This window comes from Colias philodice, chromosome 5 (genome assembly GCF_061535455.1).
Source record: "Colias philodice isolate Cphi_HAF_F1 chromosome 5, ilColPhil1 Martin Lab GWU primary, whole genome shotgun sequence".
NCBI lineage: Eukaryota > Metazoa > Arthropoda > Insecta > Lepidoptera > Pieridae > Colias > Colias philodice.
In genome coordinates, this window is record NC_143090.1 from 1,618,882 (window position 1) to 1,633,054 (window position 14,173).

Here is a 14,173-nt window from a genome sequence, read left to right on the forward strand (position 1 = left end):
TTCATTCCTTATTATTGTTAGATAATATTCGCTCACAGAAGTGCACGCTAGCATGTGGTGTTTTTAGTGAAAACATTAAAATGAGTGAAAAAAATGTGGTTACATTTGAGGAAGCCTTGGATAGAACCGGTATGGTTTAATGAGATTTTTTTTTCGATGGCGCAACAGTACCTAATTTCCTTTTTTTTGCACGTTCAGTGGCAAAAACGGCTTACTATCATCGGTTATATTGATTAGTGAAGTATTATTGTAACTAATGTGGAATATAAATCGATTTATCACCTCAAAAATAAATTAACTTAAATTCGAGACAATTATTCATAGCCGTGTAAAAATAAAAATAAATTTTTTTCAGTGATTTCATACTAACAGTTGATGCTTCTTTCCATTTTCCAAACCATAATGTTCCCTTAACAAAATCATTATTTTTGTATTCATTTTATAAACACATAAACAGATTATATATAGAAATTATCTATCTTAATGCCTTCGGAAGGTCATGCAAATGTGAGTACTAGTTGACCCATTTACCCAATTACAGTTTATAATCGTCAAATTTGCAATGTATATCATAAAACCATTAATAATTATAAAATTAAAACACATTAAAATTATTTAAAGGGCCTCTGCGTGTTGGTCCTTTGTCCTCACGTTCCAAAGGACCGGCTATCTCCCTTCTGATGGATCCTTCTTCTCTCTCCTTCCTTCCTAATACATACATAAAATAATAAAAAGTGCATGTTCATTAGAATGTAGTTATCTATAACCTAAATGTTAATCAATCACAATTCACAGTGAATCAATCAATTTATTTCGTGATAAATCTATACTAATATTATAAAGAGGAAAGGTTTGTATATATGTATGTATGTATGGTTTTCACGAATAAAGTACTGGACCGATTTTGATGAAATTTTGCACAGATAATCTTTAGACCCTTTTTAATATGTACCACGGGCGAAGCCGGGCGGACCGCTAGTTACAAATAAATAAATAATAAATTCTACAACAATTTCTATTTGGGTCGGTTAACTCACAATTATCGCATTGTAATAGGCAATAGCCTTTTAAAATACTTTTTTGGGTTCATTATAATATCTAATTTAAAAAGTTCAGAAGAAAAAAAATAATTAAACATTCAGAATGGTAATGGAAATGGAGCGAAACATACCTTTATTATAAATAGAAATAAAACTGCATTTTAATAATTTAAAAATTTAGATAGATACTTACCATACCCGGGAATCGTAGCTTAAACTTTAAAATAAACACTTGCTTTAACCATAACAATTTCTTCCAGGTTTTGGACTATACAACTTATTTGAACTTACTTCAACATACTTGAACCTTAGATCATTACTTAATGATCTAAGACTTGAACACATAAATTGATTTAGAAATTAAAAATTTTTAACGGATTTTAAACGCAATTTATTCATTATATTATTTTCCCGTCGTTTCGACTCGAAAATACTCCACATATCAACAACGGAGAAATAGGTGGAGGTAGTTTACAAATAGCAATTTTTGAATAACCGTCAAGACGTATTAGAGCAGGCTCCAAGGAGATGTTCGTTTGCATAAATAGCGGACCTAAATCTGACTTCTGATATATATTGTATAGATCCCAGACATCCTATAGACAGATGTTGCCAACCAGTTTTGTGGTCCCCTTCCCCGCACCCCGGTAATTAAATATGGCATACAAAGAAAAAAATAAACATTTCCAAAACATGCCGCGTGGGGTATCAAATGAAAGAACTTATTGAGTAGATCACGAATATATAGCATACTATAACATTTCTTACACTTTCTCTAAGATTTTTTTAGAAAATTTACGAAAATGGTCCATTTTTGAGATAACTTTAAACCACTATAGATTGAAAACTCATGAATATATTTTTTAAATTATTATTTTAAATAATTAACAATAGTCCATTGTTTACGATTCAATAGTTCGTACAGTGAAATAGTTGCATGGTGGAGTGGGGGGAGCATCCAAAGATGGCGAGTATATTTTCAAGTTTATGCCAAATCTAATCACACAGAGGCTGATTCAAGAATTTTCTGCCTTATTTTTCATTCTGTCAAACACAAAGACAGTGCAGAGATAATTATTCTAAGCCCTGACACCGATATTTTTGTATTAGGCCTTTATTTCTGGCATAAACTTGAAAATATACTCGCCATCTTTGGATGCTCCCCCCACTCCCCCATGCAACTATTTCACTGTACGAACTATTTAATCGTAAACAATGGACTATTGTTAATTATTTAGAATAATAATTTAAAAAATATATTCATGAGTTTTCAATCTTTAGTGGTTTAAAGTTAACTCAAAAATGGAGCATTTTCGTAAATTTTCTAAAAAATCTTAGAGAAAGTGTAAGAAATGTTATAGTATGCTATATATTCGTGATCTACTCAATAAGCTCTTTCATTTGATACCCCACGCGGCATGTTTTGGAAATGTTAATTTTTTTCTTTGTATGCCATATTTAATTACCGGGGTGCGGGGAAGGCGACCACAAAACTGGTTGGCAACATCTGTCTATAGGATGTCTGGGATCTATACAATATATATCAGAAGTCAGATTTAGGTCCGTTATTTTTGCAAACGAAACTCCACTGAGAGTCCGGTCTATATGACATCTTACGTCTCCCCGTGACCACGCTCGCTGCAAAGTGTTCGAAACGTCGGGAAAATAATATAATGAATAAATCGCGTTTAAAATCCGTTAAAATATTAATCAAGTTAAAAATTAATTAATTTCTAAATGTTTAATACTCTCGTAAAGTCAAACACTATAAAATCACTACATAGTATAAAACAAAGTCGCATTCTCTGTCCCTATTTCCCTATGTCCCTATGTCCCTATGTCCCTTTGTACGCTTAAATCTTTGAAACTACGCAACGGATTTTGATGCGGTTTTTTTCAATAGATAGAGTGATTAAAGAGGAAGGTTTATATGTATAATAACATCCATTAAATAGTGGAGAAGTACTGTTATTTTTGAGGTTTCTAATGTGATGTCGTAAATAATTACATTTTATCCGCTTACATTGCAAACGCAGGCTGAACCCTACGAGTTTTATCAAAATAATGTACTAAGTATTGTACACATTGAAAAGGTCTACAGAAAAGTCCGCGATGGCATATGTCTATTTCTTATGGATAACCCACAATAACTTTTTTTTGTCATTTACTTTTTACGACAAATAATGGCTAATTTTCGAAGCGATTTTAACTAATACAGCATTAATCCTTAACCAATTAAATACCTTGAATACATTGTTCATTTAATATAGATCTATATGGCCCTTTACACCGTATGATTTAAGTGAATATTTTTGAAGATATTACAGATTTAAAAATTGCGGGGCGTACCGTTTGCGGCGGTACCGGCCGGCCGAGCCACGTTTTTATATACAACGTTAAAAGTTTTTCTGTTGTGTATTTAGTATCAGCATTGCACCCGTGCGAAGCCGGGGCGGGTCGCTAGTACCATATAAATTGATTCCATTTATAGATTCTGTCATTATTCTTCCAGGTTTCGGTCTATACAACTACATACTCGTCACCGGGATAGGTCTGATCACCATCGCGTTTGTGACGGTCTCCTATTGCACCACCATCATCATACCAGCCAGTGCCTGTGAGCTGGAGACAACAGTCACGCAGAGGGGGTTGCTCGCTGCTGGGCCTGTCGTTGGTACATCACCTATACTAATTTAAATAATGTTAATAAATTTTACGGTGCTTTTCCACTAGAGATGTGCGAGGATGCGTTGCGAGGGACGTGTCTGTAAAGAACTAATATAAGTAGTTTATTTCGTTAGTTTTCACAGCCACCCGCGTAACATTTTCTTTTCTTCTTTATCTCTTACCTTGGGCAGTCTGGAAGAGATCGCTAGTAAGCGATAAGGCCGCCTTATGTACCTACCGCATTAATCCATTTTGTATGATTGTAAATATTTTACTTGGTGTGGTATATTAAATTGATAAATAAATAAATAATTCCTACATCTTGCTTCCTAACTTGTATTTTGGGTCATCTTTCTATTGTGCAAAATTATAAAAAATTTGGTGCATCGTATCTATATCACAAGCACGCTTTTATGATTTAGATTGTAATATTATAAATATTGATATAATAATATATCAATATAATATGATTCATTAATATTTTTATTGAAAAGTTATATACGATAAGAATTACCTACTATTAAATTTTAGGTTAGGAACTCCATATTTTCCTCTTTCAAGCTTTAAAAACATCATAATCAGAATAATACGGGACACAATAAAAAAATACTTGTGTGCCGAGAACATGCGTCAGAAGTGAAACTTCTTTGACAAGATTCAAATATTCAAAAATACTTCATGACGTGACGGTATTGCCATGACCTTGAAATTTTACTCTCAAAGCCCCTAAAGAAGTTTCACTTCAAAAAATAATATGTAGAGCGAGACTTCTAAATCTCCAACTAAAAAGTAAATAAATTGTTTTTCTTTATTATTATCTTCAAATATAAATATTCATTATTGCAGGTTTAATAATCGGTGGATCACTATGGGGAGTACTGGCAGATCTCTTTGGCAGGCGCCTCATGTTGTTCATATCTCTACTAGCTGCTGCGACAGTCAATGCTCTTTCTAGCATCTCTGTAAACTGGATTATGTTACTTGGTCTACAATTTATTGCTGCTTTATTGTAAGAAAAACTTTTGCACATACGAGTATAATATATATAATATGTTGCAATAAATGTAGTAAAATGCATGTAATTCATGCGGGTATTTGTTAGTCTAGTAAAGACGCATGGGTATACCTAATTTGAACTATATCATCTCTGATCAAGGAGATTAGTTAACGTTGTATTAAATTTATGAACTAAGTAACAAAATAATGTTCTAATATATACCAAATTTACATCGAAACTTAGGTCATCTAAAGTGCAAGAGCGCAAACTCATCTCAACTCTCATCTACAAACTTCCAATCCAACATTTGAAGCATATATTGTACATACCTTAATTCTTATGATTACTTTAATTCTTTAATACTGGTTTATTATTGGTTTAAAAAGCTAATACGATATTACAATTGAGAATCTCTTCCAGAGCTTCAGGCCAATATTCGCAAGCAATGACAATGTTAAGTGAGAGCGTACCTCTGGCGAAAAGAAATATCGTGGTACTCATCGTCTCAAGTTTTGCCCTTTTAGCACAAGGGGTGATGACAGGTAAAAAAAATGTGTGCGTGTACTAGTGTACACACGTAAGAAGTGAAACTTCTTTATGACCTTATTTTTCAAAAAATAATTTAATATATGCAATTTTACAGAAATACGTCGTGCGCGTAACGGAAAAATGTCACGCGTAACGAAAAAATGTTACACTAAATTTTTTTCCAACCCCGATTAAGAAGTTTCACTTCAAAAATTACATTTTTATTTTGAAATTATAATGCTATAAGCAGGTTTTAATAATGAAATGAAATTAATTTATTCGCAAATAAGGTTGGATTGGTGTTGCGTGTGATGGGCACAATTTTTCAGTCACCGCTGGCATGCAAATATTTAAAAAAATACTTACATTTTAAACATTTTTTATCTTCTTTTATAATTTCAAAAACATATTTCGCATTTTTGTACAAACGTTTTATGACTAACTGTATTCATTTAATCAGAAAGCTATTCCTTAATCCCAGATGCAATAATGATAATCAAAAATGACAGGGTTATAAGTTTTATCACGTGCTAATTTATATCTTTATTATTTATGCACTGATAAAAATGCATTTCATAATATACATTATGTACACATGTTAGGTAATAAAAAGACGATAAGTTTTCTGCGAATGATTTTTCGTCGTTTATACATACTTTGATAAAGGGTGTGTCTTGGAATAATTCAGCTCATTTCTGTTACGTCTATCCCTTGGTTCATCCTTAATATAAATAGGAAAATTCTAAAATAAACATTCATTTTATTCACAGTACTCGCAATACCAATAATACCGCTAAAATTTTCAATCTATCTTCCGAGTCTAAACATTTACTGGAATTCCTGGAGGACACTCATGATCGTATACTCCATACCAAGCCTTATTTCTGCTGCCGTCATATACGCTCTGGAGGAAAGCCCCAAGTTCGCATACGCAAGAGGAAATGAAGCAGAATCATTAGCAATTTTAAGGAAAATCCATAGAATAAACAATAGAGGAACCGATAAAGAATTTCAGGTAGTACCTTAATGATATGGTAATAACTTATCAAATAGATTAATAATCGTGAAATGTTTGTTTGGAGATAGTGGTGGGTGTGGGAAAATCGTTAATAATAAGATAAAAGTAATAAAATAAGCATGATTAAGCAGATTTTCAAATTCACCATACAAGGTATCGTAAGTAATAGAATTATTGTCCGTAACTTCACTTTCGTATCCGAATAAATAATCCTAAGTTCTCTGGTATGACTCTACCAAATTTCATTGAAACCCGATCTGTAGGTATCTGCGTAAAAGAATAAAAATCTTGCTCACTAGAAGAAAGAAGAATTATTTTAAACTTTAAAACGATACACTTTTGCAGGTTGAAGGTATAATAAAAGAAAATGTGGAAAAGCAAGCCACCAATTTCAAAGAGCAGATATTGCCGTTGTTCAGAAAACCCCTTCTGAAGAACACTGTGATTATGACACTTCTCTTCATATTTCAACAGTTGAGGAACCATTTATTATTTACTAGCTTACCGCCCGCTGCTTCGCCCGCTTTGTCTAAAACCTGATAAATTATATACTTAAAGCTTCCTATTGAATCACTCTATCTATTAAAAAAACTTATCAAAATCTGTTGCGTAGTTTTAAAGATTTAAAAAGCATACATAGGAACAGAGAAAGTGACTTTGTTTTATACCTACTATGTAGGTACTTAATATGTCGTGATTTTGAACCGAAGATAGAAATGTCTATAAGAAGTCTATGCCTGTGTATATGCCTGTCTTTCCTAAATATACTATCACAGTTACTCATTATTAAAAAAAAATACGCATTACTTTTCAGAGTAGGATCGTTTTTGATATGGCTGCCAACCATCGCCAATCAGTTTGTTCAAATAGTTGAAACAGGAGAAGGAACCAACCAAACATTATGTGGTGTTCTCTATAAGAGTCTCAATGCAGAAGCTGACGTGAGTTGTTTTGACGATTGATAAAATTGTCCCTGATTTTATATACATAGAATATTAGACCTATACATATTATGACGAGTAGGTAATAACTTTGTTTGCACGGCATATTTAAATTATCTCTGTGTGCTTTAAGGGTGCGTATAAAGCAAAATTACCAATCTTCTATTAGATGATACGTGTAATATTCAAGACCAAATCTAAAAAATAAAATATATATCAAACTAGATGATATGTTCAACGATTCTGTTTAATCAAAAACATAAAATATTAAAATTTACTCGATAAAAAAAAATCACCAAGTTAGCTCTAATTTTCACACTTTTACGTTTTCTACTTGACATGGTAATACTTATTACCTATGATTTTTTTTTTCATAAACAATTATATTAAAACATTTGCAAGATATTTGTTAGAGCATTTTGTGTAATTACTTTTAGTTTTGGTTTTATCTGCGATAAACCACTTTTGGCGCTCTTTTTTTCTCGAGATAAACGTTTGGTTTTGTCACGATAAAAGTGGTTTATCGCAGATAAAACCAAGGGAGCACGGGGAAAAGTGTAGCACATTTATATGAAACTATTTTTGGCGCAAAATTGTATAAAATAAAACTTTCCTCACTTTACGAATTTATAGAATTGCGAATGCATTGTGGAACTGGTACCGCAAATAAACTTACCCATCAAATATTTTTGTCCTTTTTGAATTTCGGGAACTCATTCCCATTATTCAAAACTATTAATCGATATTAAATTGAGTAACATAACTGTTTTAGTATCTTTTTGTTATTTATTTTCAGCCAAATGTGGACCCCTGTTCGCTCAACGTCACAGCAATGTTGATAGTCTTAGCTATGGGTGCAATACAATCGGTATGCAATCTACTCATAAGCCTTGTAAGTATTTATTTTTTCAATTAATATCGTATTATATTTACTTTTTTAATTGTAATAAAATTGATATTGATATTATATATTGATTCAAGAAATATCCTTTCCAAAAAATGATAGCGCTCTATAATACAGTAATTAAAAAGTTTTTCAATGCAAATTTATTTGCGAAAAAGATTTATATTTTCAATAACGTCTTACAATATAACAAGTTCAGTACATACCTGTCTATTTTTACCATCACCTATCCTCTTTACATAAGTGGATTCACACCCTTTACAAAGTAGCGCGATACAAAGGCGTTAGGTCAAGGGAATAAACGTCGCTGTCATATCAACCTTTGAAAACAACCACAGAAAACAACTATTTGCTTTTTGCCTTCAAATGTAACAGATGGCGAGAAAACGACGAATTGGAAAAAGCGCCCGGGATTCTTCGAAATTGACGTTTCGAAGATTCCCGCGCTTTTTACGCAATCCAGCATTTTTAATCTACATTTTTATCTCCACAGGTAATAAATCGAGTTGGTCGCCGTAACATGGTCATTATTGTTGCATCTGTATGTGGCACTTGCGGAATTCTAGTGAATGTGGTGCCCAATGTGATAGGGAGTGCGGTACTGTTTCTCGTTTATCTTATTGGAATTGTTGTCACCGGACTGTATGCTGCGATGGGGGTCGCCTTATTCCCTACTTATTTGAGGTAAATAGCTATATTTTAATAAGATCATGCATGACTAAATTGTTTAAAATTATTTTAAAGTATCTATTTAAATTTTAAACTTATAAACACTGCACTTGTTAACAGTGTACCTTCGTATTATACACGTATTTTTTACCGACAATAATAATTAAAGATTGGGCTGCGTATTTCCAAACTATACATAGCCAGAACGCAACCATAGGAAACTGCTCGTGTATACTTTGTAATGCTGTTTTTAAGTTTGTTATTACAATATATACACGAATTTTGCGTACTGATCGTGTATACTTTGTAACGCGGATGCTTGCTTCTTCGTTCCAAACTATACACGATCAGTATGCAAAATACAAACTAAATATACCTACTACACCACTTACGCTTGAGCGAAATAAATATATAGGTAATCAAAAACTTGTACAACTATCTATCTACTTTTTTTCTTCTTGATTATTATTGATTCAGTAAAAAATGGAATAAAAGTATTATTAGGTTAGCTTAGGAAAATAAATAGGCAACAGATAAGGGTAACAGATAAGGTTAGGTTAGGTTCGTGATATTTTTAACTACACAAAAATAGGAGCCCCGCGAAGCGGGGCTCCGTCACCTCGCAGCCGTCTTCTTCTGGGCTTATTAGATTCTTACATATTTAGCACTATTGACAATTGTAAGGCGTGCAGTTAGTCGGGAATGAAGACACAAGCATCCTCGATACAAAAAATATACGATCAGTAGGTACGCAACATTATATACACAATACACATGCATTTTAATAATAGATTTCAAAACAGCAATACAATAATATAAACGCGAGCAATGGAAATACGCCGCGCTTACTCCGAAACATACTGTTGTACGAAACGTACTACTGTTGTATAGATTGGAAGAACTTTGTAAAAAAGTTATTTCCAAACTATACGTAATTAGTTTCACACCGTTGCGTGCTGGCCTTGTATAGTTTGGAAAGACGCGATTGGGCTAGGGATTCATTTTTCAAATTCTTTAAATTTTCATGCAATTAGAAATTTATATAACAGAACCATTTAGATAATATTACTACGTATGGAGGAGACACCACGAACAAAATCTGTGCGCCATTTTTTTGCTCTAAGTTTTAAAAATTATTATGTATCTAATTAGGTAGGTACTTACCGATGAAAAGTTATGTTAGTCACTTTTCCGTACTATTTGTTTTATTTGTGCAATATCGTAACACACACGAAGGCATATTTGATGCGTTTCACTTTAAAACAAATAAAACATGAGCGTGCAGTTAAGCCCATCGAGATAGAATGTACTACGTACTAGAGAGGCGATCGCTACTACACTCTCTTTAACACGAGCTAGAGGTAAGAATCACAAGTCTCTTTAGTCTGTGTCGGACTGTGCCCCCCGCTTGCCGCGTCAACACGTGTTATTGCTCTGTTCAAAATGCCTTCGTGTTTGCTTAGATATTGTTTTAACAGTTCCCATAATACAAACAAAGCCCGAGGAGTGACTTTTCACCAGTAAGTTTCCTTATTATGAGTAAGTCATGCATTTTACTAATATTGTTATCATTTTGCGAAAAATCACCACGCGTTCTGCGTTGCGCGCCATTTTTCATAGACTAACAGCACAGACGTGACACTATCGATGAGTCTGTTAAAAAAATGTAACTGGATTTTTTTAACTATGTATATACAATATCTACTAGGAAAGATTACCGTGGTGTAGTACCTAAATATTTATACTTTTACCCGACTACGCAAAGTAAAACGGTAGGTTATATTAAGTAATATTTATTTATTTACCTATTTTTATTTATTAAAAAAAGCCTAATCAATAGTTGTTCCAATAGGATTTATAAATTATTATGCACAACAATTACAAATAAACACAACATTCACAGAAACTAATACAATAAAAGTTCCTTAATCGCGCTTCCTTTATTCGTGTTTTCACTATTCGCGGATTAAAAAAATGCGACCCAATTTCTATATTCACGACTAAAAATTTTTTTTATTCGCGGATTTAATAAGTACATACATAATAATAAAATTATTCCAATAGGTATCTTACCCAATATCCTTGTCAAATGGACTAATAAGAAAGTAAAATAGATCTTATAACAAGTTTGCCTAAAGTACATAATATTATGTTCTTAAATGATATCGCCGAGGCCTTTGACACAAGCCGCCTTTGTCGCAAGCCACCTCTGCAGCGATTGATGTTTTTGAGAATGTAAATAAACAGAATGGAAGCAACCTTATAACTCAATAAATAAAGTATATTTTTAAATGTAGTTCCGTTTATAGTAAAGTTACAAAAATTGTGATCGAGTAAGGGGGCGTCCATCAATTACGTGAGGTGTTTTTTAAAATTTTCTGCACCTCCCTCCCCCCCTGGTGAGATGTCGTGAGAATTTATTCAACCCCTCCCCCATCCTCGAATCTCGCGTGAGATTTTTCAAAATGTGAGTTTCTTATACGTAAACGCCATCAACATTGAATCATCGTATCCATTTAAATTACATCATGAAGCAAAAACTGATAAATTTATTGATTACTAGCGGCCCGTCCCGGCTTCGCACGGGCATTAAATGTCTGTCTGTCTGTCTGTCTGTCTGTCTGTCTGTCTGTCTGTATGTGAAGGCATCACGGGAAAACTGACGGTTCGATTTCGATGAAACTTGGTATAATTATACCTTATTATCCTGGGCGTAAAATAGGATACTTTTTATCCTGGAAAAATACGTAGAAAAAAAATTAATCTTAATTCTTCAGTTTTATCCATAGACGTTGTTCTGAAGAGTGTAGAACCGCGAACACACGTTCCGTATTATTATAGGCCTAGCCGTATTTGGGTCCAATAGATTTATAAGATGTCATTGTCAGAGTTACTCAAAATGGAGAAATAAACCATCCACGCGAAGACCGACATCCGCGCGGACGGAGTCGCGGGCGGAAGCTAGTTTTATATAAATGGGTTTAGTTCTGAAAAGAACTTTTTAAATCGGTTTAGTTACTTACTAAACGAATTATTATCAAGCGTAAATTCCGCACACGTCCATCACGTAGGGAGCCGACCGCGCGAGTAAGCCGCGCCGCGCGCGGCAAGTTTATTTCGTGATCTTAACCCCCCTCCCGTACCCCTGCCCGAGTGACGCCTACAACGCATAGCTAGCCGAATACAGTTTATTTTTTAATTTTTTTTAACTCGTGATATCTTTTGAATGGATTGTCAGAATCAAATAATTCAAAAAGTAATATAAAGATATTGAAGCAGTCTTAAATAATACATCGTTTATTTTGATAAGGGTTAGTACCAAGGTACAAATAAAGAGCTTTTTGTAGCGGTGGTATTTTAATTTCTTTTTTTCAATAAAAAAACGCTTATTGTGACATGACTGTAATAGTTAGAGATATGCTGCCGCTGATTTTTTGTAGATAATGGTGTGTTCTAAAAAAATGTAGTATATCATTTTGTTCTATCATCAATAGTTTTCGCAGCGCACGCGATGTAAGGTAGTTTTTTGATATTTTTTTCACACCTTGGATTACGTTATCGTAATTTTAGTAAGGATGCCTATTTTTTTTGAAAATGAAATATAGCCTATGTCACTCAGAAATGATGTAGCTTTCCAACAGTGAAAGAATTTTTCAAATCTGCCAAGTAGTTTCGGAGCCTATTCAATTCATACAAACAAACAAACAAACAAAAAATCAAACCTTTCCTCTTTATAATATTTGTATAGACTACACAAAACGACAAAAGCTTAATAAATTGATATTATTTAAAGGAAATTAAAATACATAGTTTAATATAAAATCCTCGTTTTATTAATTCCCTAGTATCAGTACCACCAGATAGTACCGAGTAAACAGATTGCACAATGTGTCGCATCTGCACGCATTGCTTAATCTTTGAACTTGAAGCCACGCCTCGCTCGTTCCACACGTACCCCACCACATCGGCCGCGCGCAATGTTTTTGTTTGGAATAACCCCTCTGTTAAGCCATATGATTATGGCTTATGTTGAGCGGAACATAAGTGATGTAGGCGGTGTCGTCTCCATATGTAGGTATATCTCAATGAACAGAACCCCGTAAAATGCTCGTAACCTGTTGATAAATAATATAGCGAAAAAAACGCGTTTAAAATCCGTTAAAAATTTTCAAGCACTTACCAAGTCTCTATGTTGTACAGTTTAATTGCAAATGAATTTATTGGATCGATGTTTTAGGGTATTTGCAGTAGCTCTCACAATGACAGGAGGGCGGATAGGAACCTTCGCTTCAGTGCAGATATTAAACTATTTACTCGTTAACAACTGCGAGGTCGGATTTTACACATTTGCAGCAATGTTTACATGTAAGTACATAATATAATTAAAATATTCATTCTGAATTACACTTTACTCTTGTATGGGACAGCTATAAACAAGGAAAAAAAACTTGCATGGGCATATTTTTGTCTGGTAATAAATAAGAGCAACTAGGGAGTTTCTTGTCGGTACTTCTCCATAGATACTGCTTTCCGAATCGGTGGTAAATGCTAATTGTTAAAAATATGTATTGACGATTCGAAAGTGCTTCTAAAAGAAGCCTAATTGAATAAATACATGTTTGAGTTTATTTCAGTTTGAAATGTCAATGACCATGCATTAAAAAATATGATATAGTAAGAATATTATTTTGTCCCCTTAGTTTGTCCCAATCATTTTTACCGTCTTTTGCATAACCCTGAAACAAACCTGACATAACTAGTGATCTACATTCATCATTTCAATTTCCTTTTTTTTTGTTTCAGCGTCAGCGATCCTGGCCGCTTTCCTGGTAGATGATCGTCGTGTATTCAAAAACCTACAAAAGGCATCAAAAGAACCTCATGATCTCTAATGATATTTTATTAATAATTTAAGCATTCGATTTTACGTCTTAGTACTTAAATTAAATCATGCCAATAAATACATTATAATAATTTATTTAATTATTTTTTGTTTTATTTAATTGGTTAAATATTTTAACTTTATAAAATAATTTTGTAACCATAGTGTCATATTTGTGGCCAGGAGCAAGATTAACCCGCGGTCGGTAGAAATCTTAAGGTAGAAAAAGTAAAGGCAACTTTTTCTATAGCAAATGGGCTTTTGTGGTACATAACTTATGTAACATAAGTTACATTAATACTGTCATTAAAATCCGTTCAGTGGTTTTCGTAGTTCGCTTGAATCAGTAACTTACATACATCCATTTCGATTCAGTATAATCTACCGAACTTTTACATTTATTATTTTAGTAAGTAAGTTTCGTAGGTCTAAAAGGATATTACATTTTTTGATAAAATAAAGAATAAAATGTGGGTTAAAAAAATATAAATTTTTCGTATATAAATATTTAGGATAGCATCCCTATT

General features: G+C 33.1%; 1 protein-coding gene across 1 annotated transcript; it reads left to right on the top strand.

Annotated features, from left to right (window-relative positions):
- The first annotated feature begins 41 nt into the window (after nucleotides 1–41).
- LOC149488252 (uncharacterized) lies at nucleotides 42–13,712 on the top strand. The gene is made up of 11 exons (XM_089695439.1): nucleotides 42–129; nucleotides 3,553–3,714; nucleotides 4,554–4,716; nucleotides 5,125–5,246; nucleotides 6,003–6,247; nucleotides 6,596–6,723; nucleotides 7,065–7,191; nucleotides 7,988–8,083; nucleotides 8,589–8,779; nucleotides 13,002–13,129; nucleotides 13,568–13,712. The coding sequence occupies exons 1-11, from the start codon at nucleotides 81–83 to the stop codon at nucleotides 13,654–13,656; spliced, it is 1,500 nt and encodes a 499-aa protein (XP_089551565.1). The 5' UTR covers nucleotides 42–80; the 3' UTR covers nucleotides 13,657–13,712.
- The last annotated feature ends 461 nt before the right edge of the window (nucleotides 13,713–14,173 follow it).

What these genes read in the sequence shown, in the direction of transcription:
- LOC149488252 (XM_089695439.1), top strand. Translation starts at nt 81, where the DNA reads ATGAGTGAAAAAAATGTGGTTACATTTGAGGAAGCCTTGGATAGAACC. An exon ending in GGAAGCCTTGGATAGAACCG is followed by an intron (nt 130 to 3,552) that starts GTATGGTTTAAT and finishes TTATTCTTCCAG; the next exon opens with GTTTCGGTCTATACAACTAC. An exon ending in GCAATCTACTCATAAGCCTT is followed by an intron (nt 8,084 to 8,588) that starts GTAAGTATTTAT and finishes TTATCTCCACAG; the next exon opens with GTAATAAATCGAGTTGGTCG.